Below are 21573 nucleotides of genomic sequence, written 5' to 3' on the forward strand. Positions count from 1 at the left end.
TATTCGACCGACAAAAGATTTATTTCCACGTGGGTGCATGTGGAGGATAGATTTCGAGCAACAATGGGTCCATTCTTATTTACTCGGGTGTCAAAAATTTGGCACTTGTCGTTATTCTCATTGATAGATATTTTTGACAAGTGGCATTGTAGAAGAGGTAGCAGTTACTTCCTCTGTCGGGTTAGTAGTAACGCGCTATTTACACAGAAATGGTTACAAAATCAGTATTTATGCCGTCAGTTTTATAATTAATTTTGACGTTTGCTTGATTTAACCAGAAGTGCATACATGGTTCGAAATTCATTTATGTGATAATGGAGAAATGATTCGCATACTATTTGATTTTTTTAATATGCAAATATTTTTTTATTTTGCATAAAATCTATGCATACCGCATAACTATGTACAGGACAAATAACACAATATAAAAAGGAATACAACAATATGGTAGATTTCAATGCCCCACACATGTCATACAAGATACTGTATAAACTTCCATTCACACTTATCAAGAATGTTCCCAACTTTCCCTGACTTATCAAATTTTCACCATCATGCGACATTTAGGGACATGAAATATTCCACAATTCTCTCTCTCTTGCATGGAAACCTGTCACCAGGCATCATCCGTGCGGTTGATTACACCAAGAACAGACGACGACATCGACTGATGACCGGCGAGGTAGGTCTCCTAGGACTTTTTGGTATCCTGGTGACACACAGAGAAAGCCAGAGTCTGTCAAATATCTTCAAAATCAGAAGGAATAGGATCACCCCGCCGGAGTTTATTGATCACCTGCAAATCATAAAATATGACACTGAATCCATCATTTCAAACTGCCTTTCCGCTGACAGGTGCACCAGACCAAGGCAAACCAAATTCTCCCACCAATCACCAGGTAGGAAAAACCCGTTGCTACGCAAGAATAAAGTCAAACAGAGCCTTGCATCTTGATAAATAGGTAATGAATCATGAATCTCCGTTTCGTTCGTACTCATTCAGATTTGATATTGAATAATGATTCAGTTCGAGATAGGAAGAAAGTAGTTCAACAAGGAGAAAACCTCATGAAAAATACATGAGCTATAGTGGTTGGATGAAAGTGAAAACCTTACATTTTTAAGTCGAGCAACTTCCTTCGACTCGGCGTTTCGCGTCGCCCCGTTCGTAACCTGTTTCACCCGAGTCGCATACGTGAGGGACATTATCGTCTCGTCCACATTATAATTGGATGGCGACACGTTAACGAACATGAGCGTTTTTGCGTTTCCTCCCAGACTGTCTTGCATGAGGAGGGTCAACTTATTATTTCTGGGGAAAAATAAATATATATTTCTCATTAGAAAAAAAAAGATTTTCTGTGTCGTGTACCGTACGGAAGTCGGGTTGTGTAAGAGTCGGATAAGGGTCGTGAGACTGTTATGATGGTGTCTCTTACCTGTATGGCACGAATGATTGGTCGCTAGTTAAGGCATTAATAACGTCGCCGAAAGCTGACAAAGATTTGTTGATTGCGTTCGCCTCTCGCAACGTATCAGCGGAAACTCCAGATTTTCCAGTCCTTTCACTCCCAGCCAAGTCCACCAAACTTATCTAATTCACGAAAAGTATTAAAGAAGTTGAAATGCCCGGATGTTATGAGAGACCAGACTTCATGTTGATAATTTATTATTATGTTTCCTCCCAAGATTTATAGATAAGCTCAAAACTATGTGACTCGCTCCCAACTAACCTTTCCGCGGAGGACGGTTCCATTAACTTTGGAGGTGGATTCAATAACAAGTCCAATTATAAGGTGAGATCTCGAGCTCCTTTCGTTCATCCGTGTGCACGCGGTGTGGCGAGAGTTCAGAGCTTGCTTAAAACATTGATTTAGACTCACGCTGTCTTCCGCTGGGAGCACTCGGGCACCTGTTAAAAAATAGAGATTTAACGGGGGAATACGGATCCTCAGTTTCCGATTCGAGATACGTAAATAGTTTTTGAGTTAAACAAACACGTGTCGTTCATCCATCATCTCGTTTCTACTAAACATGAGAACGTCTACTACGTAGTTATCGATAATTCAAGAATTCAATAATTTGTGAGAATTTTAAACTTTATGAAAATTGGTTGGATATTGTTTTTATGAATGATGAACATGTGGCATGCAAACATTGCTTAATAATTATTCCATAGCTGTTGATATGTTGAATTATTTTACAAATATGCCAATTGTCATCTCTTTGGAAAGCTACCCATATCGCGATACAACTGCTAGAGCTGCAGCTGCTGCTTTCACTCCACTTAATAATACGTATTCTTTATTTAAAACAATACGAGGATTGTAACTTGTAGTGAGAAGAAGTGAAATTTTATATGTTTTCTATTCTTGAATTATTCATTTCTTCCCGGACCTGGATTCGTCCATCCATCTCCCCAAAAAACCACCCCCACCCACCATAGGCACCACCACATAACCTGTTACTAAATACGCTACTATACGTAGGTCCACTTCTGTCTGGCTGGATCTGCTGCGAGATCTCATGAATTATTAATGACCACATTCAGTAGCAGTATCTAGTCCAAGGATAAGAGACAGATGCTATCATCACTTACGACGACGAGCACGGACGTTGAATGGTTTTTGGACCATTTGAAAAAACATGATCCCTTCTGATAAATCAAGCTCAGTGATGCATGATACTCACCTGCCACCCAAACCGTGCCGCGTCGATCCTTCCTGATTTCTAATCGATCACAATCCGTCCCATTTGGGTTGAGCAGGTCAATCAGTTTGTCATTGTATAATTCCAGTACGTAGAACGAAACGGTCGTTTCGTATGAATGGGAAGTTTCCTTTGCAATCGAAAATATCTCAGAGAAAGTCCTCGGGGCAATCCCGGGATTGATTTCATCTCCGAGAATGGTGTACGTTTTACCACTCCCTGTCTGCCCATAGGCACAAATGCAAACGTTGTACCCATCAAAGGCGGATTGGATGAGGTTCTAAATGAAAAAAAAACGCAAAAGTTTTGTGTTATTAAGTTACTGACGAATCGAATTGATTTAAAATTACATGCGAGAGGGACTGGCTCTCTATCTATAGCTAACGGCACGTGTACATATGCAAATTAATTTGAAGTGAAGGACTACAGCCTACAAGGACACGTACATATGTTACATCCTCGCACGTGGACCTTCACAATCTTTTTTGCTACACTGATATTAAGCAATTCTGACATTCCATTACGCACCAGACACATTTCGGCTAAAACGGATTATCATAAACCATTCGGTTCATTCTGCGCGTTGGAGAAGCACTTAAAAAATTGTACCAACTAATAACCTGCCCTGAATTGGGTAGAAGTTAAAGAAACGTGAGCTTCTCCACGTGAAACCTGAGATTTAACCTTGAAATTCGACTAACGTCTTTTGAATTTCACTGCTTTCTTTTACTCGCAGACAAAGATTTCAAGCTCTTACTGTTAAGTGCTAGTTATGCATCTTTCCCTTGAAAATTAAAGTAAAATATGGATTTAAACTTATTCGCCGGTCTGCACAACTCCTGAAGGCGGTGACACTTGGTGAGAGCCCTTGACAAGTAAAGCCAGCACAATAAATACATCAAAGCAGACGAGTCGGCACATAAATACCTGCGTGTCACAGAAAACTTGCTCTTGGCACTCCTCGGGCGTGAAGACGCGATCAAATTGGAACTCTTTGTGTCCTTTGGGAGTGTCGACGGATACCGTGTAGGGGTCGGATGGTTGGGCAATCACGTCGGAGGCCTTCTCATTCTTCGCCAAGGGTCTGATTCGGCAAAACACGCGGATTTTTCCTTTCAATTCCTCCACCATATTGTAGAATCTCTTCCGTAATAGTTTTTCTCGGTAAAAGTCTTCCTGGAGGACGCGATTTGTCTCCAAAATCGAGCCCAATTCTTTCTCGAATTTCAATATCTTCTCCATTGACTTGTTGTGCTCCTTTTCCACCTGCGGAGAGAGCAAACAAACATTATAACTGGGAAATGGGATCGTGTGCACCCAAGAAGAAACAATATTTGAACTGTTGCCACTTATTGAAACTCTGAATGCACTGCGAGTGAGTTTTACTTTTAACATGATTAAAAACACATATTTATTTAAATTATACGTACATTGCGTTGAATAACCTCTTTGTTTACAGAGGTGAACTTAACCATGCACATACTTGTGCATATATTATGCAAGAGCATTAGCTTGGATTAATAAGTACGTAGAGTACAGCCTTTGGTCATATTTGCATTAACAGACGGTTTCTGGGCAGTACAACGGAAGTATGAAGGAGTCTTTTCTTCCAGCCTTTTCAACAGGTTCCGGGATATTAATGTAGAAAAAACATGTATTAATGTAAAAGAAACGGGGATTATTAATGTGAAAGACTGACTCCTGGCTATAGAAACTTAATCTGATTACACATATTAACAGAGCATTATATAAATCATGTGTATTACGAACTCCAGACATGTTCCAAATTTAATACGGAAAGTAATTTATAATGTGCCCTTTTAACTAACAAGATGGGCTTATTCACATTAAAATAGGATCATGCTTAGCTATTGGAATGGATGCTTAGGTGTCTTTCATATTTTTTTTCTAAAAATAATTATAATATTGTGTTTACAAAATAAATACTAAATAAACAATGAATTTCTCCTTGGTTGAAAGTCACGTATTTGGAGGATTCTGTATAAATTGAGACGATATTACTCAACCGAGGTCAAGCAGTTGTTATGATATCACAAGAATATGATATTAAAGGTCAAGCATTTCCTCCCATTATTAATGTGTGTGACATGTACATAAGTATGCTGCATGTCCGATTATGCACTTGTAACTTTATCGTAAGATGTAACATTGTATTTTCTCCATGAATCAATGGGGATTTATTGAATATTCACCATTGCATCCCCGAAATAGAAAAGAATGTTATTTTAATCAAGTTTGGCTGACTTCCTACGCAAGATAACTATTTGGGATCATTATTTATCTTTCTACGTAGAACTGACGTCCCAAGAAGAGAATATTAGTTCCCAGAAAACATTAAACATGTAAAAAGATCTGGCTGATATTTCTCCGGATTATATTTTCATTCGTTACGCAACGCAACGACGCGACACTTGTGGACACAGAAATCTGCATCCCTAGCGAATCAACGGCATACAGATGAATTTAAAACTCACTTTTAGATGAATAACGTTGAGATCTCCCTTAAGTCTTTTATTCTCTTCATTAAGTGTGTCCAAATCCAGTTTGAGAGCCGAGGATTCTTCTTCTTTGGCAAGAATGCATTTCTCGGCGGACTCCAACCTACGCTGAGTGCTTTCAAGTCGATCCTCCAGCGACCGAATATTCCGTTCGTAGGTGGTTTTACATGACTCTTGATTCCTTGCATTCCTCAATTCCAACTCCAGCTCGCGGATGCGGGCCTGGTAATCGACTTCCTTGGAGTGCAGGTCGTTGATTAAGGACCTAGCAAAATTGTAGGAAATTTTCATATCAGGTTACATTCCACCGTAACAGTCGTATTACTAAAACATGGAGAAAATCTCATCCGATTTTCAGGAACTTATAACCTGCTGTTTTTTTTCTTACTACTTACTTTCCCCTCTATTTTTCTAACTTGTTTAATGTCAGTAGTGCAAGCTTGTGACGCAAGCTGGATATTAGTTACAATTGGAAATCTGATATGTATTGCATGGATAGAATGACAATTATATTATGCGAGCGACCCATACCTCAACTGCTTCAACTCGACATTAGCCTCGCTGTTTGTATGGGCAACTTTATATGTTGACTTTCTCCTCAGCTTGAGCTCCTCTTGAGACGACGAGCCAGTTGAGGTCGAGTTGATTCCCCCAACACCCTCGTCTGACGAAGTCGAGCCGGTCGGGGTGGGCGAAGGGGAGGCTGACGCGAGCATGACGGTTTTTGTCCCGGAGCTTATCGTCACCGTTCTGTGACCGGTGGGGGGAGAAGTCACATTTTCCGACTTTTCCAACCGGTACGTCGTGCTGTCCGAGATTCGTGCAGATAACTCGGCGAGTTTTGATTTAAGCGTAAAATTTTGTAAGGTGAGTTCATCTCTGACTCGTTCTAATTGCACCTGGAAGGGAATTCATAATCAGAGTCAATACACCTCGGGAAACAAATAGTTCATAGTTTAGTAGCTACAGGTGCCAAATTAGGTAGAAATGTCTGTCAACTCTAAGGTAAAAAAAATCTAAAAAGCGTTACAAAGTTCGTTTAAACAACATATTGCATAACCATTCAAGTTTTTTTCAAAAAAATTGTTATATTTTGAATGGAATGACAAGTCTGAGGACCATGCACGTACATACGAGTACCTGCATTGTTTCATCTCTCGTGAAGCACTAAAATTATATGATCGAGCGTGGTGGATAACCTGAGTAGAAAGTTGTATAATTTGCAGAAAATGTGAATTAGATTTATTCATCTTCTCGCTATTGACTGTGACGGAGATGAATGAGTCGACAACACTTTTTAGATAATAAGCGTGATGAACCTTATTTGTACTTCTTAAGCATCATTAGCTTCAGCCAAGTGTGTACCCACTCTGCATAGAGACATGTAAGTAAGATCATTGAGACGACAAACTGTTGACAGCAACCATTGAGTAAATTGTAATTAAATTAGTTTAGCTAAACCAAGAAAATGAATCTGGTTGATTAAAAGCCTATTGTTGATCTTTCGCTTGTGTGAGTGTGTGGGTTGAGTAGAAGCGCACATGGGAAATTATTAACCTGCATGTAATAGTAAAATAGGTTTCCGCTCTGTTGAGCAAAGTAACGCTTCTCCACTAATGGAAATTGACTTGGAGTACACAATGAACGCGTGCATATCAACAAACGACTCAATTTTATCATATCATTACCTACGAGCTTTTTTTACACATTATGAAAATTTGCTTGGTTGAATGTCGAGCAAAGAAATTTTCTTATACGGAAATTCTGTCACGGAATTATTTCGTACATGAGAAAATCTGCAATTTACGTGATACTCCGAGCTACTTAGGATATAGATCGTTTAATTTGTCTGCATGGATATGTCATTGTTTATACATATTTTTCATACGTTTGCCCTGTATTTATTCAGGTATCACTAACTTGAATGTTTTCGAATGTCAGTCATCCGTCGTAATGATTTAAGGAATCAAATAGCTTAAGCTTAATATGTAAGTACGTAAAGGTTAGGTCTAAATGGGGTTGCCCCTCCCTCCAGTAGGTCCCACAGCCTAGGAGACACGTGGACGGATCAAAATGCATATAATGGATGAATTACATCCTTCAAGGAAATCCTTTTCAATGGAGGAAATGTAATTTGCCACCGAATTTGGATATCATGCAAATTTCCCCTGCCTGGAATGAGCTTTTAATACTGATGTAATCTCAAAGGTTCAGGAAGCATAATCTTCTACAATTTCGATGTTGCTCTTCTTGTAAGGCGACCAAAAAAGGTAGAGTAGAGGGAGACCTCAGAAAGAGGAAAGTCAATGCCACCTTCAAATCTCTTTAATACGAAAAGTTCCCTGTTATAAAACTCGTTTGAAACCAAATTTCTCTTTCAATGCATGTTAATCAATATAATCTTCGCTATCATATTGTTAAGGCTGCTGCTCGAGTTGATTAAAAGTAGCGATTTTCTTGATATTGATTTCCATATTTTCACGTGACATATGGCATCACGAGGTATTTGACACATCATTTTCCTACCTTGTACATAAAGGCATCCCACAAAGTATGGTTTTTCACTCTCCAAAAATAATCACGCCACCCTGTTCAAATGTCTGTATTTGTATAAAAATGCGTAATAGTTACAGACAGCGGTTCAATAACAAAGTAATAACTGCATGGTCGCATCTGTGACAAGATTGGGAGGACAGATGGGCCTATTTTCTAATACTACACTTACTTTCTACTTACTACAGATTCATGTAAGGGCTACGTTACTAGTAAAAAAAACTCTTGTGCAACAATGTACAAATATAACTTTGGCTAAGGTCACCTCGTGCGGAATTCACGAGAAACGAGTGCATAGCTTGGATGAATATGCATATGTGCCACACATAAATCCACACAAATTGATTCTGACCAGTTGATCTCATATTAACAGAGTTGTCCAAGTTAGAGAGAGAAGAGGGACGATTTACCAGAGTGGAATGGAGTTTGGAAATTTCTTGGGCAGTGTCCACGGGAACTTTGTCCATTCGAGCTTTCTCCAAATGGATGAGTCTTGATCGAAGTTGGTTAATGATCATCTCCTTCAGCCGAGTCTCCTCCGCCAAACGGCTCTCCTCGTTATTGTTCACATCCAACATTCCCGTCGTCCCTTCACCTTCTCTCTCGCCAAACATGTCGTCCTCTTCCAACTGAAATAAGGACACAGAACTCTGATCCACAGATCATTCATGTGCAGCAGGATATTTGCATATGCATACGATTTACATATTTTGAACTAGGAAATCGTTACCAAAGTAAGAAAAAGACCAATCTGCGTTTTTTTACCCCCGGAAAAATTCTTCACTAATCCTTCACCAGTATGCCTACTCATAAATATGTAGGAAACGTGCTGGCTAAGGAATTTGCGACTTTTTCACGTGCTCAAGAGGTAGATAGCATTTAGTGGCAAACTGTGTTTTCGAGTAAAATAATGAATTCATACAGAGAAACCGTGGTGCTAGATAAATAATTTCCTGTGTTGCCTGGGTCGTCGTCGTCGTCCTCGTTGGCGGAGGAGCTTGTATTTCACTTGAACGAAGAAATGGCCCAGTGTCAGTTATGACATCAAATTAATTGGAGAATTCTGATTCTAATTCTGCAACTACACAATCCATCCCATTACCAAGAACAACATTGCTCAACTCGCAGATTTATGACCATGACTGAAATCTCTTATGATTGGTGAGGAGTGGAATTTACAGAATGAATGGATACTCGTTTGTCAAAGTCCTGTAGTCACGTCTGTGTATTCCCAGGAAGGATTGCAACTCTCTTCGCAATGAAATGCATATGTACAGGTGTAGAAGAAGATAAGCAAGTTGTGGCTGTGGCAAGTTCTTACAATTTGCGTGATAAGAGAGGTGCTGTACAAATTTGAGTTAGTCAGTCTTACAGCAATTACGTTTTTGCATGTATGCAGTTCTACTTAATTGAAAACGGAAATTGGGTTTGTTTAAAATCTCTTACTTCGCCATGCATCCGTGAAAATAGGAGGCTCGTGCTGAGCCCTTCTCCAGAGTCAAACTCGTCTCTGAGCACTTCGTACTTTTTGTGCAGTTGGGTCAGCTCTCGACGCGTTTCTCGGTGAGCACATCGTTCCAAGTGCAGCATGGCCAAAGCATCCAAGGGACTCCTCCCATTGATTTGGAAATTGCAGTTCGCCACTCGCCCCACATTGTTGTTGAGAGGGTCCATAAGATCATCATTTATCATAATCTCACTGCTCGTCCCGTCAAGAGAATCCGGCTCGCCGGAGTAAATGTTCTCTGTTAAAGTTACATAAGACAGATTAGAAAAGTGACATAAATGCATGTATGAACTCATCAATTAATATTACATAATTCTTACAAAAAATTTGGTCTATTTTAAACATCTTTTTGACGATACAAAAAATTTCATAGTTTTCGATTCTTTCCATCAATTAAGTGTACAAAACAATACATTGATTTATTTATTTATTGCAAAAAACTGATACGCTACCACATCTAATGATTCGCAAGAAAGCTAAATTGGATTGGTTTCAAATAAGATTCATACTCGAGTAGGACAGTCGAGGAAGCAGAACTGATTAAAGTGCATTACGTACGTACAACCATTTCCTTGAGAAAATGCGTTTATGTTCTATTTGCGTACCTGATAAGTTGAAGATTGTTTAAATATTTTTACTCATTCGCAGATACACACTTTGTTTTGCAATTTGCTTCTTTTACTTACGTTATGCAACGTTAGTGTGTGTCATGATGAAACAATTAAGTATGATTTAACTGACCAGACAGAGTACGCATCAATTTGGTCATGTCTTCATTTGTAAATGCAAGTATTATTTTTGTCCTGTATTCATTTCATCTTTTAGGATTTGCTCTATTACTAGTACTCCACTTTTCTACTTGCTCCAATATTCCCTATTATCCGCAATATTCGCAGATTGTTGTGTGTCCGTAGCACGCGTACATAAATAGATTACTTATTCAAAAGCCCTCCTGTTTCTCACAAAAGCCTACAAACTCATCCCCATTGTTGAAAATACTTCGAATTAAAGACCAATATTTAAATGTCTGCAGAGCGAAGCAAATATTTAACGAGTCCATTGTGGCGGATGAAAGTGATGCATGAATGCAAACGCTGTTGTGGTAGGAGCACTCGCTCCTACCACAACAGCGACGCAATAATATCGTAAAATAAGTGATGTAGAACCACCCATAAAAACACGTGAAGGAAAATCTTGTCTACCACTGCATAAGTTTAATTCAATTGAAAAATGAATTGCTGGGATCCCATTTAAAATTAATTTCAAGTTTCGGAAATTTGGTTCGCCACGGTTAGAAAGTTCTTCTCATTGTACGGAGAAGAAGAAGAACAACAACCTCAGAATATAATTGGGGACTCGTTCACAAACAAAGTTTGAAAATCAATTTCAAGTTGATAATCAACAGAAATTAATGTTATAGAGGAATAAGTATGTACATCAATCAGAGTGATATTGAGGTTTTCATCCACATCGCAGTCGAAACCACATACACGGCGAAACCGAGAAACTGGTCATGTTCGAATATTATGAGCTGCTTCCTATGTTTCATGTTGTACCCAAAATCACGAAATGCGAGGATGAGGAAGAACATTATCTGTATCCGTTTAATTCATGAACCGCAACCGTTCAGCTAAGAGGCAGTCTTTTGACTCGAACAATTAACACGGAACCGACCCAGTGCACTCGGGATCAGTGAAGTCAACCTCTGCTCATAATAATGCCGGTGTTCGTCACGCTGGTTGCGTTGACGTTGCTAATTAAATATTTCTCGCCCGAGTTAATGTATTATTTGCACCCTAGTGTACACACAATGTGAGGAGGTGGTGTATGTAGGTGGGTATTCTCTACGCTAAAGGTTAGTGGGTGGACATACCTAGATTCTTAGTAAATACGTAGTAGTAATTTAGCTGAAGACTTACAGTTTCAAAAGAACGAGTGATTGCTGCGATCCGTGAAACATTTTCCGAACAGATTGGTCACTTTTGGCTAATTTTAGACCCAGCTTCTATCCAGATGAAATCAATAATTCCGATTTTGACATCATCCAGCCAATAAGGCGGCGATTTTATCAAAACTTTCAGCTCAACGAGTATGAATATATTTCTATGGGGGTTTAACACAGTGTTACTTTTCACGAGAAAAAAAATGGAATCGAGTCCACTTGGAAAACCATTTGGCTTGACTGAAATGTAGATCAGTCAACAAAATCCTCAAAGGATACGATACGATACGATGACAGTATCTGCCTAGCAGCGTTGTTGGATTGTTGAAGAGTCTGCTGTGGATTTGCATTATTGTGAATAGGCAGTCTATCAATGCATGCCTACGGTCGTTGACAATTTGTCGGGGACCTAAAGCTTCACACGATACACGTACATACAATCTTCACAAGAATGGCACTCGATGAGAATTGTTAGGAAATCGCAACTCATGTTTGCTCACGTAGAAACTTTTATCTCTTCCAATATTATATTTGTGACATTGAGCTTGTATCATATTTTTTAGCGAAAAATATATATAACAGATTTTATGTATTTGCAATGGTGGATTTTCCAATACTTTTCCACTAAACGCTACGCACCACCGCATCTCCTGATTGAATTGCAATATTACATCGTGGGGGCGAAGGAGAAGTTATGACATCTGCAGAAATCTATGATATCCGGCTGTAAGTGTCATCGTATCTCAAATACTTTCTGACGCGTATCCCCCCCAACCAATTCTTTGTTCTGTACATGTGCACATAGATAAATAAACACCACTCTCTTCAGTCACTCACTACTTTTAGGTGACATCTTCCACGTTTTGTTCCATTATATTTTTGAAAATAAAAAAACACAAAAGTAATTGCCGTGCTAAAGAGGACTTTTTTAGTTAAAAGTAAAGGGATGACAACTTTGTAATGTGAACTTGTTAAAAAATTGCCCCGGCTGACTGAGTTTACTTAACGCCCCGATTGCGATTGATCATTTGCTACAAATTGTCTCAAATGTAAAAGTTTCTCAAGAAATCTCACCAAACTTTTGACACTTTTAATCAAAGGACGACATTCGATCTTTCCGTGACAAATGATGTGAAAATTTTCATGTTTTAGCATAAACTTACCGGTTGGTGGGAGAGCTTGGTCCACATTGCTTAAGACATCAATTTGTCTCTCCAGAGTGACGCACATCATATCCAAATGCTTCATTTGCGCGGTCAGCGACTGCTGCTGAGCGATGGGAGTTGTGTCTGACCTGGATTGCATATACAAAAAATTAGTGTAAAAATATTGAATGGGTTTAAAACTAGGATATCAGTCAACTGGAAGGAAGAACAGTATTGGTTTCGTGATAATTGTTCTTTTTTTGATCAGGAAGCAAACAAAATTACGTGAAATGCGTGTCACTATGAATAAGAGAGTTCAAAAACACTTGATGCGTGGCGTGGCAATGACATGACGCAATTGTTCTTTGTTAATACTTATGAATTTGTAAAATTTACGTCACGCTAACAACTACGTCCCTTTGGTTGGCTTGAGACTGTAAAAGGTTAGAGTCACACTATGGAATTATTTAGAAACGTTAACATAGCAAAAATCTGAGCGACTGTCAAACCATTTTAAGTAAAATCAACACGTAAAACACAATTATTTTATGGTAATGAACATAATTCTTGCATTCAGCAAAACAAATTAAGTTGCAGGCGAGCAGGTTGAAATTAGCATGATAAATTTCTATAGGTGTCGAATAATTCAACTTATTTTGAAGAATCATTCCACAAAATTAATCCTAGCAGCTAATAAGCTCATCACTCAGGGTGAGAGTGAAAATGTGTGATGAAGTGGTAAATATTTCATAATTAGTACTTGTAATACTTGATGAATACAATGCATTAAATTACGTATATTTATTTGAGAATAGCCACAAACCTATGAAATATGGCACGGGGACGCCGAAAGTCTAAAGTTTTCATGGTCACTTCCCTCACGGGCTTGGGACACGATAAATCTCGTTAACAAAGCACTGAGGTTCACATTTTAAGTGTTTCATAAAACAGCTTAAAATACACTGATAAAACTTTACGTTTTTCGAAAACTTATCCGAATTATGAAATTTCACCTTGCATTTAAGACATTTCACGTTTTCTTATCAAAACACGCACAAATCAACTGGCCAAAATTCATACTTTCTTACTCACTGCCTGAATTTATTAAAAAACGACACTCAGTAAATGATGCGATAACTGCGAGAAGTACAATGAGCGAAATAACAAAAATACTGAAAATATTTAATCCAATTCAAACTTGAGTGAGACTTTGGGGACCATGTGTTTCCTTACAAGCGGAGCATAAAATGATACACTTTAGCGGAACAAGGTAAAGGAAGATGCAGGCTGCATTATTTTAGTTAACGTAACAAAAATGCGTGGACGCTTATACGAGTAATAACTGCTTCGGTCTATATATGTAATAGTCGGGTGGCAGGAACTCCTTCGCTATATGACACGTAAGTAAAGCAGTTTGCCATTAAACCCCGAAATTTTCGACTAATGTGCCTTATTATTTTGCTGTAACTGAAGAGTCTCCCTCGGAAAAATGTGTGGTAGTGTAGCAGTAGTTGAGGAGGATATCAATTCATTGAAATCAGTTCACTTCTGCAAATAAAGTGTAAAAAGCTGTGAGAAGGCCATGAGAGCGGAACAATTCAGAACCGCAAGATTCTAATGTTTCAGTCTCAAAAATCCAACATTTGCACGTTTAACCGTATTTTGCACTATTGGTATCAGTGACTGAACCGTGATTCTGTGGAGTAGAACCACCGCAACGTTGCAGTTTCAGCAGTATTATTACCGTCTTGAAACACTAGACAAAAAAGTCTTGAATACCCGCCACAACAATTAGAAGCGTGAGGAGTCGTCGTATTTATTTACAGTCACAAACAAAACAACCACTAACACAGTTTGTTTCGAGCTATTGAACTTGTTTTTAGTTTTATACTTAATTAACTCATTCCTCCCTCACGCACAATTACCAAAACCGTAAATCTAATTAATTCGACAAACTCTTGAGAACTCAAATGAAATGTCAACTTCTCGAATGAGGTGGTTGGAAGACATTGGCTGGTAAATAAACATCTCAGAAACTATGTAGGCAAAAGATCCACGAGTAATTGGAAACCATGTTTAATTGGAATTTAAACAATAGACACAGAAACAATGCTTTCTAGCTCAAATCAAAAACTATATTAAGAAGAATTATTATTATTACTGATATCCTGCTCTGAGCAACGTAACGACTTCAAAAAGAGGTATGTACGTATGTGCAGTTTGGCGTTGTGGACAACAATGAAATGTTGTCGTGTCACTGAAGGAGTCAGTAGTTTGCAGATTTGTGTTTGTTTGATATGGATGGATGCTGATTATTCGATGTTTTTTGTACTCTTGAGCCTCTAGAACATACATATTATTGCTAACGTGAGGAGTTGTGATTATTCCTCTGAAATGAGATTTGGGTGATATTAACATTGATAAGATGGTTGCAGTTGGAAGAAGACAAAAGGCAGCGCTTTTCTATTATTCATATGTTGTCATTGTCATTGAATCTTAATGCTACCTACGACCATGCAAATTACCGTAAGATTCGTTTTCATTCTCTAAATTACTTTATCATCCCTCCCAAAAGTCTCAACTTTAACTCCACCAAAAAGATTTCGCCTCGCCGAGTTCCTCTAATTATACCAAAGCTCTTTTTTGTCAAAGCAGTAAAATCAGAAGGGTTTGGATGAAAGGAAATTAGCTGAACTGCTGAGGAATGAAAAATGGCCTTGGATATATGGAAGTTGGAAGCAGCATTGATTTGCAGAGTACTCAAGATGATGAATCAAACAAGGTTTGGCTGCGAACACGTGGATAATAACGGCTTTAATCTTTACAGGAATATCTCCGCCGCAAAAATATTTCGAAATTATTACTGTATCAACTTATTCACTTAAAAACTTGTTATTACCCATATCCATCTATCTATCTGCTTAATGATTTAAAGTGTCGTCTTCCCATTCATCAGCTCTTTTTATCGCATATTACTTGTACCACCACCATTATGTGCTCGGCACCCTCTTATTACTGCATACGAATGTATTTCCTAATCCGATCCTATGTGCGTCAAAGGAAGTTGAAAAAATTACTCAAGTGATGCTGCAATCCTTACAAATTTCTACAATCTTGACATTGTCACGATGAAGATAATTTCGAGTCGTTGATTAAAAGGACCAAATTTCACAATTTGTTTCATTTCATATTTTGACACTGAACGGATGACTGATGAATGGCAAAGAGCTCGGAAAACTTTTTGTATAGCTTCTCTCTGCCCAGAATCTCTCGTTGTTTCCTTTTTGGTAGGAAATGCATTTTATTCTTCACATCCATGAACCATCGGAATTATGTGTGCCAAGCACAGCAATATCGCCACCTTAAATACAGCCACATCCTTTCCATAACACATATATTTGCAGATTAAGACATAAAATACGATAATCGCTACACAATGCAATAAAAATTCAGAAACAATATACACATTTACAGCGTTACATGTGCATAAATATCAACAGGACCTACCCAAAAACGATGATAATTGTAATTATATATTTCAACATGTCGATACACAGTCTTATTAAACATTGTGGAAGGGTGAACCATTGATAAGCTCGTATAAATATAGCAACGGTTAACGGCTTCGTATGCACAGTTTGTTACAAACGTAGCACATGTCCCAAAAGGTAGGATATTATATTATTAAACGCGTGCCAGCCTGAAAACTGTACAAGTAATTTTCACATTGGCACATTAACGTAGAACATTATTGTTATAAGGTCCGAAACTGTGTTAGCAGAACTTTGACGCGGGTTCAAGTAGAGAAAAATACCTACACGCTCTCTGGTCACCATTAAAGCAGTACTTCGTGTTCATTTTCCATGGTTCAGTGCCTCCTCTAAAAGTCTCAATGCTCTGGCCCAGACTAAACAAACGTTAATTTTATCAGCAGTAAAAAATAGATTATCAATGAGATCCGTCGTAACAATCCAATTTATAATGATTGTTCTTTTTAGAAATTTGTTCATCTCCTCCGCCCAAAACGACTCTTTTTTTCCATATTATTGCAAAAATGAGGAGCGAGTTTAGTCTACCAAAAGCTTGTATGCATACATACATCGTAATTCATGTACATACATATTATTCCTACTCAATTATAATCCTGTGAGGACGAAGTTGTCAAATTTTTCCTACTCGTTTCTGGTCGTGATTAAAGAATCGTGTTTAAGCAAATCAAACACACTTTCTACATTATTATTCCACATTACCTTAATTAAGGAGTTTATGACTTAATATTTTTATCACTCCATACGCGATGATAATATAAATGCGTATTTACTTGTAAACCTTCGTTAAGATATAGGACACGAAATCATAATAGCTCTTGACCCAGTCTGTCTTTTAATATGAATTGCTGCCGTTGATGAGCATTTTACAAGTGGTGCATTCGTGATGAAGATAAATAGTAAAGAAGGCCCTATTTACAATAATCCTGATAAGAAGGAGTGCTTTTTTAAAGGCTGACACGAGTGGGTGGTCTGATATAAATGATCGCAACGGCGTAAAAAAAATGCATAAAAAATACAAGCAAGTAATTGAAATTAAACGAACCCCAGATTATTCGAATGGGATTTGAGACTGTCACGGACTAGATTTCGTTCCAACCGATACGCTGTCAACTTGTCGATGAGTTTTTCCCTTTCTCGGATCAAACTCTCTTTGACGAGGACGACATGAGGTTTTCGAAGGAGATTGATAATGAAGGCGTACTTTTGATGCCATTCTTCCTCCCCAAGGTTGCCTCCGTGACTGCTGCTACTCATGTTGCCGGCCGTGTTGTGGATTTTTTGCTCATTATTTACTTTGGAAATGAAGAAGGGCCGACCTCTCTCAATCTCGTGTGAGTTAATCACTTTCACTGGAGAAGAGCAGAACCGATGTGGATGGACATCCTTCTTCCGAGCTCCCATCAACTCGTATTACGCAACAGGAGAGAAGCACAAAATTTATTGTGGAAACTTTCCCCAACTTTGACTATTATTCTTGTATTTTATTTCTTCTTATGAACCAATTTCTTCTTGCAGCTTCATAATAATTAAGGGTCTTGTGCATGAGAAACCTTGAGTATTTTTTTACGAAATATAGCTATTTTTGTACTAACCATCATTCTTAACTTGCTCGTTTAAACACGCTAAATTATTGACTACAAAAAGGAGCAAATGGTCTCGCAATTTTTAATTCCGGCACGTTACGAATGTATTTCTGCCTCACAAACAAACAATTACTATTGTTTCGACACATTAACTGTTACAACAATGCAGAAAGACATGTTTTGCCCACAGATAAAAACAAAGTAGTAGCATCACTGCAATTTAAGGTGACCACACCACACCACCAAGCGTAATCCCGTGCACGCATATTTGTACTCCAAGTAATTACTCATTTCACTGGCATGACCACAAATTGTTGGAAAATAAGTTATTATTTTCTGTCCTTTACAAAGTGAGAAACCAGGTTTGTTTGGCAGCGTTTGTTTGGATAATGTATTCTCTTGTTTAGTGGTTATTTTTTCGTTCCAAGTTTGAAGAAATGGTATCACAAAAACTTTTTAAATTTGGTAAACATCACTTTTTTCAACTCTTTTTCTTCTTCTTCGCCGACTTTCTGATGCACTGCCACACCTCGCATTTGCTAGATTATAAATGTGGATTTTATTTGAAACAATGGTGTCATTATTCATTCATGTTTTATGAATGTTAAGCTTTCAGATTGCAAGTAAGTAAAGTAAGTAAGTATTTCTCTCCTCAGATTAGTTCGGCTTTGTTTTTCTGCTCTTCTTAATATTATGAAGTGCTTAGGATTATGTATATCCCCCGTTGGAGAGTCCGTTCTGGGCATTGTTAGCCATCACACAATCATAATAATAGTGTTGCCCATTATGCGTGTGTATTGGACCAGGCAGGCAGGAGATCAGTCAACATTCTTGCCAACTAACCAAGAAAACCATTGAGTCCGTCTCGTGTGAACTAAGTCACTCTGTCACCAGATCAGTAGAAGAAGAGGCAAAATAAGACACTGTTTCGTCACAGCCGTGAAAACACGATGACTCGCTTTAAATTAAGGCAAGACAACTTTTGAGCACAATCCGTGAAGATGAGACTGTGAGGAACTTGTTGATTCTCACTCTCACCCTTCGACAACAACAACAACACGGCCGACTAAAAGCCAACTTAGCGACTTATTCATTCAATTCTGAAATATCGAGTTTCACTTGATCCCATCATCTTCATCCCAATTAAACGACTTATTTAAAAAGTTTTCTGTATTACGACACGCCAAAAACTTTAACAGATTATCAACAATTATCAATTATCTACAAAAATCACTCAGAATTTGTTCCTCACTTCACACAATAAGATCCGTAGTGACATATTATTTTTTAGATTTCGAATCAGAAGAAGAGGAAAGTTGTTTATTTATTTCGCTCTATATTTGACGCTATTAGTTAGAGATTTGAAGCCTCACCAGAAACCTTGCATGCAGAGAGAGAGACTTAATCCCGATGAGCTCAAAGATTGGATTGGTATTATTTTATATTGCTTACCTTGATAAGCTTAATAAAACTCTTTGCAAAACTCCTGTAACCTGTAATCCTCAATATTATTAGAAATTATCAGAATAACCTCACCACTTTGGCTTCACAAAGTGTATCCTCACTTCACTACCACCTTTGCGCAAATTTATTTGTGCGTAGGGACGTGTGTGCACGATGAGTAACAACACTATCAAATCGCCTCGGCTACATGTATGTTAAAGCAAAACGGTTTATCACCCAGGCATCAAGTGCAAGGGAGCAAGTTGATATAGGTAAAGGCTAATAAATGTTGTAAAAAAGGTGTATAAATCCAAATCTATACAGAAATATGCACCCTTGCCTTCCTTCTAATAATGAGGGTTGGATTTCAATCAATACTTAATTGCGAGGAAGTTTACACAGGGAAGGAAGGAAAGTAATCTGCTGTATGCCACCACAATAATGGAATTGCATTCAACTGACTGAGCCCGTTATGGTTTGGGTGGAAATTTTTATTAAATAAAGCAAAGTCGCAAATTATGAAATCTGCACCAGATTAGCCACCAACCACGAAGAGGTGTAACAGAATAGGAATGGAAAATCTTGAGGATGGGGTGTGCAAATGTCTTGTGGCCTTTTCAAAGATACATACATACGATTTTTAATTTACAAATGATGAAAAATGAATCTCTTAAGAATGATTAGTCTCTATTTTTCACCGTGTAAAATGTATGCATGTTCCTCACCACGATTTGGTTTTAATGGTATGATGATGGCAGTTACTTATCCTTAGTTTAATACAATAACGTTAATGATTGCAATGTTAGTGGTGGCGTATCATATTCCCTTGCTTTGCTTTCACTCAAACTAAACAGCCAATTCTCCTCAACCAAATGGTTTCTGGTGCCTTCATATTGACACATGTATCAGTGGCATCAGTGCTTTAGTTTGGGCTGCTAAATACTAAATGCACCACTCCTGTGCTCTATGCTACATTAATCTTTCTGCATCTGAACAAAGCAAAATCATTAAGTCAGCAAAATCATAACCACACCGTTACAGTGCATCAGCAACCGCACCACCAAGTCCACCACCCTTGAGTTCAATTTCTTCACTTAATTCACATTTGTGATGATTGGTTTGTGAGTAATTTTAGAAATTTATTTTATTTTACATGAGTAAATATAAACAATGAACTGCTAACTGGGTGATAATTTTATCTTATCATGTCAAATCGTATAGCAAGTTGAGTTTCTATACTAAGTATTTATCTGTGCACACAAATGCAACTTAATAATGATGCTAAAGTTATTTAAAATGCTTAATTCGCCATAACGGAAATGTGTGGAATGATTGGTTACATCGTTGGTATTTTTCTTGTAAATTCAACATGTTCTAAAAAAAATCATGGAGTAAGTCTTTTGTCGTTAAGAGGGGACATTTTTTAAAAATTAAGTCCATGAGATTTATGTCTTTGGATCTTTAATCCCCAAAATCTCACACCCATAAATTTAAAAATCCTCAATTTGTCTCTTACCTTAAAATTTCTAATAATTCTTTCTGTAAGTATGCGTTTATTTTATCTAAATTTTAATTTTTCAGTTCGACTACTCGGTTATTATCAAATTCAACCGAGTAATCAGCTAGGACAATCAGAGTGAAATTATGCACTATGAATTAAGCTTAATTTACAGCAAATTTTTTAAATATCCATATTTCCAAGTTTTGAACCATGCCGTCTCACTTTTAGAAAAAAGTTGTTTCATAATCACCTAAAAATCAATGTGGAACTAATTCTATGAGAATGAAGTCTCTTCATCCATAATTCAACTAGAACGTAAAGAGATTCGAAATATATATTTATCCTCTAAAGTCACTGACTGGAGAAAAGAAGTGGATGACTTTCAACATCGTGATTGGCATGTAAAATAATTTGATTTCGATGCTGCAGCAAAGATGAAATGTCAAACGGACTTTTTTATTTCGAGTTACACGTGGAGAGAGTAAATCTTCAATTTGAAATAAGTATGGCCGAACGTATCTTGTGATCTTGACAACTTTTTCTTGCAACAATAATTTTCCTGAAAAGATGAAAGGAAATAGTGATCCCCTGAATTAGTAACGGCTTCTTCAACTTTTCGGTTTGTCGGTCAACGAGTTCCTTCCTTCCGATATGGATGGATAATGATGATGATGATGATGAAATAGGTGAATATGAGAAAAGACGACCTTTTGCCGTATATATTTTTTTTTACTTTTTTAATAAAGCTCGGCGAATCAAAACCCTCCGTCCGACGATAATGCTCCACGTACTGGCTTAACCTTTAAGCCTTTCTTGTTACAAAAATAGGAAATAGATGACCAGGTTCAGGTTTTTCAGTTATACTTGAGCAACCTCTTTCCTCTTTGAGAATAAGGAGATCTACTCGACCATAAAAATACAGGATTCATGCATCTTTTTTTTAGAGAAGCTGCACTTGTTTAACTTATTTGATTGAACGAATGCATCGCATTGCTCACCTAGTTTTAGAAATCCACTCAGCAAGGGATTCAATCAAATAATTCCACGTTTATCACATTGTTATAGCTGCAACCTTTCTGCCATATACTTGCTTAAATGGTGTATTATTGCTCAGCCAGCA

General features: G+C 37.7%; 1 protein-coding gene across 3 annotated transcripts; it reads right to left on the reverse strand.

The window, feature by feature from the left end:
• Window positions 1-326: 326 nt before the first annotated feature.
• Window positions 327-19151, reverse strand: LOC110851029 (kinesin-like protein KIN-14I). 3 transcript variants are annotated; one of them, XM_022098654.2, is made up of 14 exons: window positions 19075-19151; window positions 18962-19002; window positions 16969-18889; window positions 12394-12524; window positions 9228-9526; window positions 8192-8410; window positions 5760-6127; window positions 5205-5493; window positions 3637-3975; window positions 2692-2989; window positions 1734-1912; window positions 1440-1594; window positions 1117-1312; window positions 327-796 (listed from the first exon to the last, which is right to left on the reverse strand). In XM_022098654.2, exons 3-14 carry the CDS (start codon window positions 17325-17327, stop codon window positions 740-742), a joined length of 2889 nt encoding a protein of 962 aa, XP_021954346.2. In that variant the 5' UTR covers window positions 17328-18889; window positions 18962-19002; window positions 19075-19151; the 3' UTR covers window positions 327-739. The 3 variants fall into 3 exon arrangements, with proteins under 3 accessions (XP_021954346.2, XP_035709051.1, XP_035709052.1); XM_035853158.1 differs by lacking the exons at window positions 16969-18889; window positions 18962-19002; window positions 19075-19151 and adding an exon at window positions 13199-14602; XM_035853159.1 differs by lacking the exons at window positions 12394-12524; window positions 16969-18889; window positions 18962-19002; window positions 19075-19151 and adding an exon at window positions 11208-11408.
• Between the last annotated feature and the right edge of the window lie 2422 nt (window positions 19152-21573).

The sequence above is a fragment of the Folsomia candida genome, unplaced genomic scaffold (genome assembly GCF_002217175.1).
Source record: "Folsomia candida strain VU population unplaced genomic scaffold, ASM221717v1 Fcan01_Sc006, whole genome shotgun sequence".
Classification (NCBI taxonomy): domain Eukaryota; kingdom Metazoa; phylum Arthropoda; class Collembola; order Entomobryomorpha; family Isotomidae; genus Folsomia; species Folsomia candida.

Excerpts from the sequence above, each read along its gene's own strand:
- LOC110851029 (XM_022098654.2), bottom strand. The coding sequence starts at position 17,327 with ATGGGAGCTCGGAAGAAGGATGTCCATCCACATCGGTTCTGCTCTTCT. Across the intron at positions 9,527-12,393 it reads CCAAGCTCTCCCACCAACCG|AGAACATTTACTCCGGCGAG; the intron begins GTAAGTTTATGC and ends TAACTTTAACAG. Across the intron at positions 1,313-1,439 it reads CAATCATTCGTGCCATACAG|AAATAATAAGTTGACCCTCC; the intron begins GTAAGAGACACC and ends ATTTTTCCCCAG.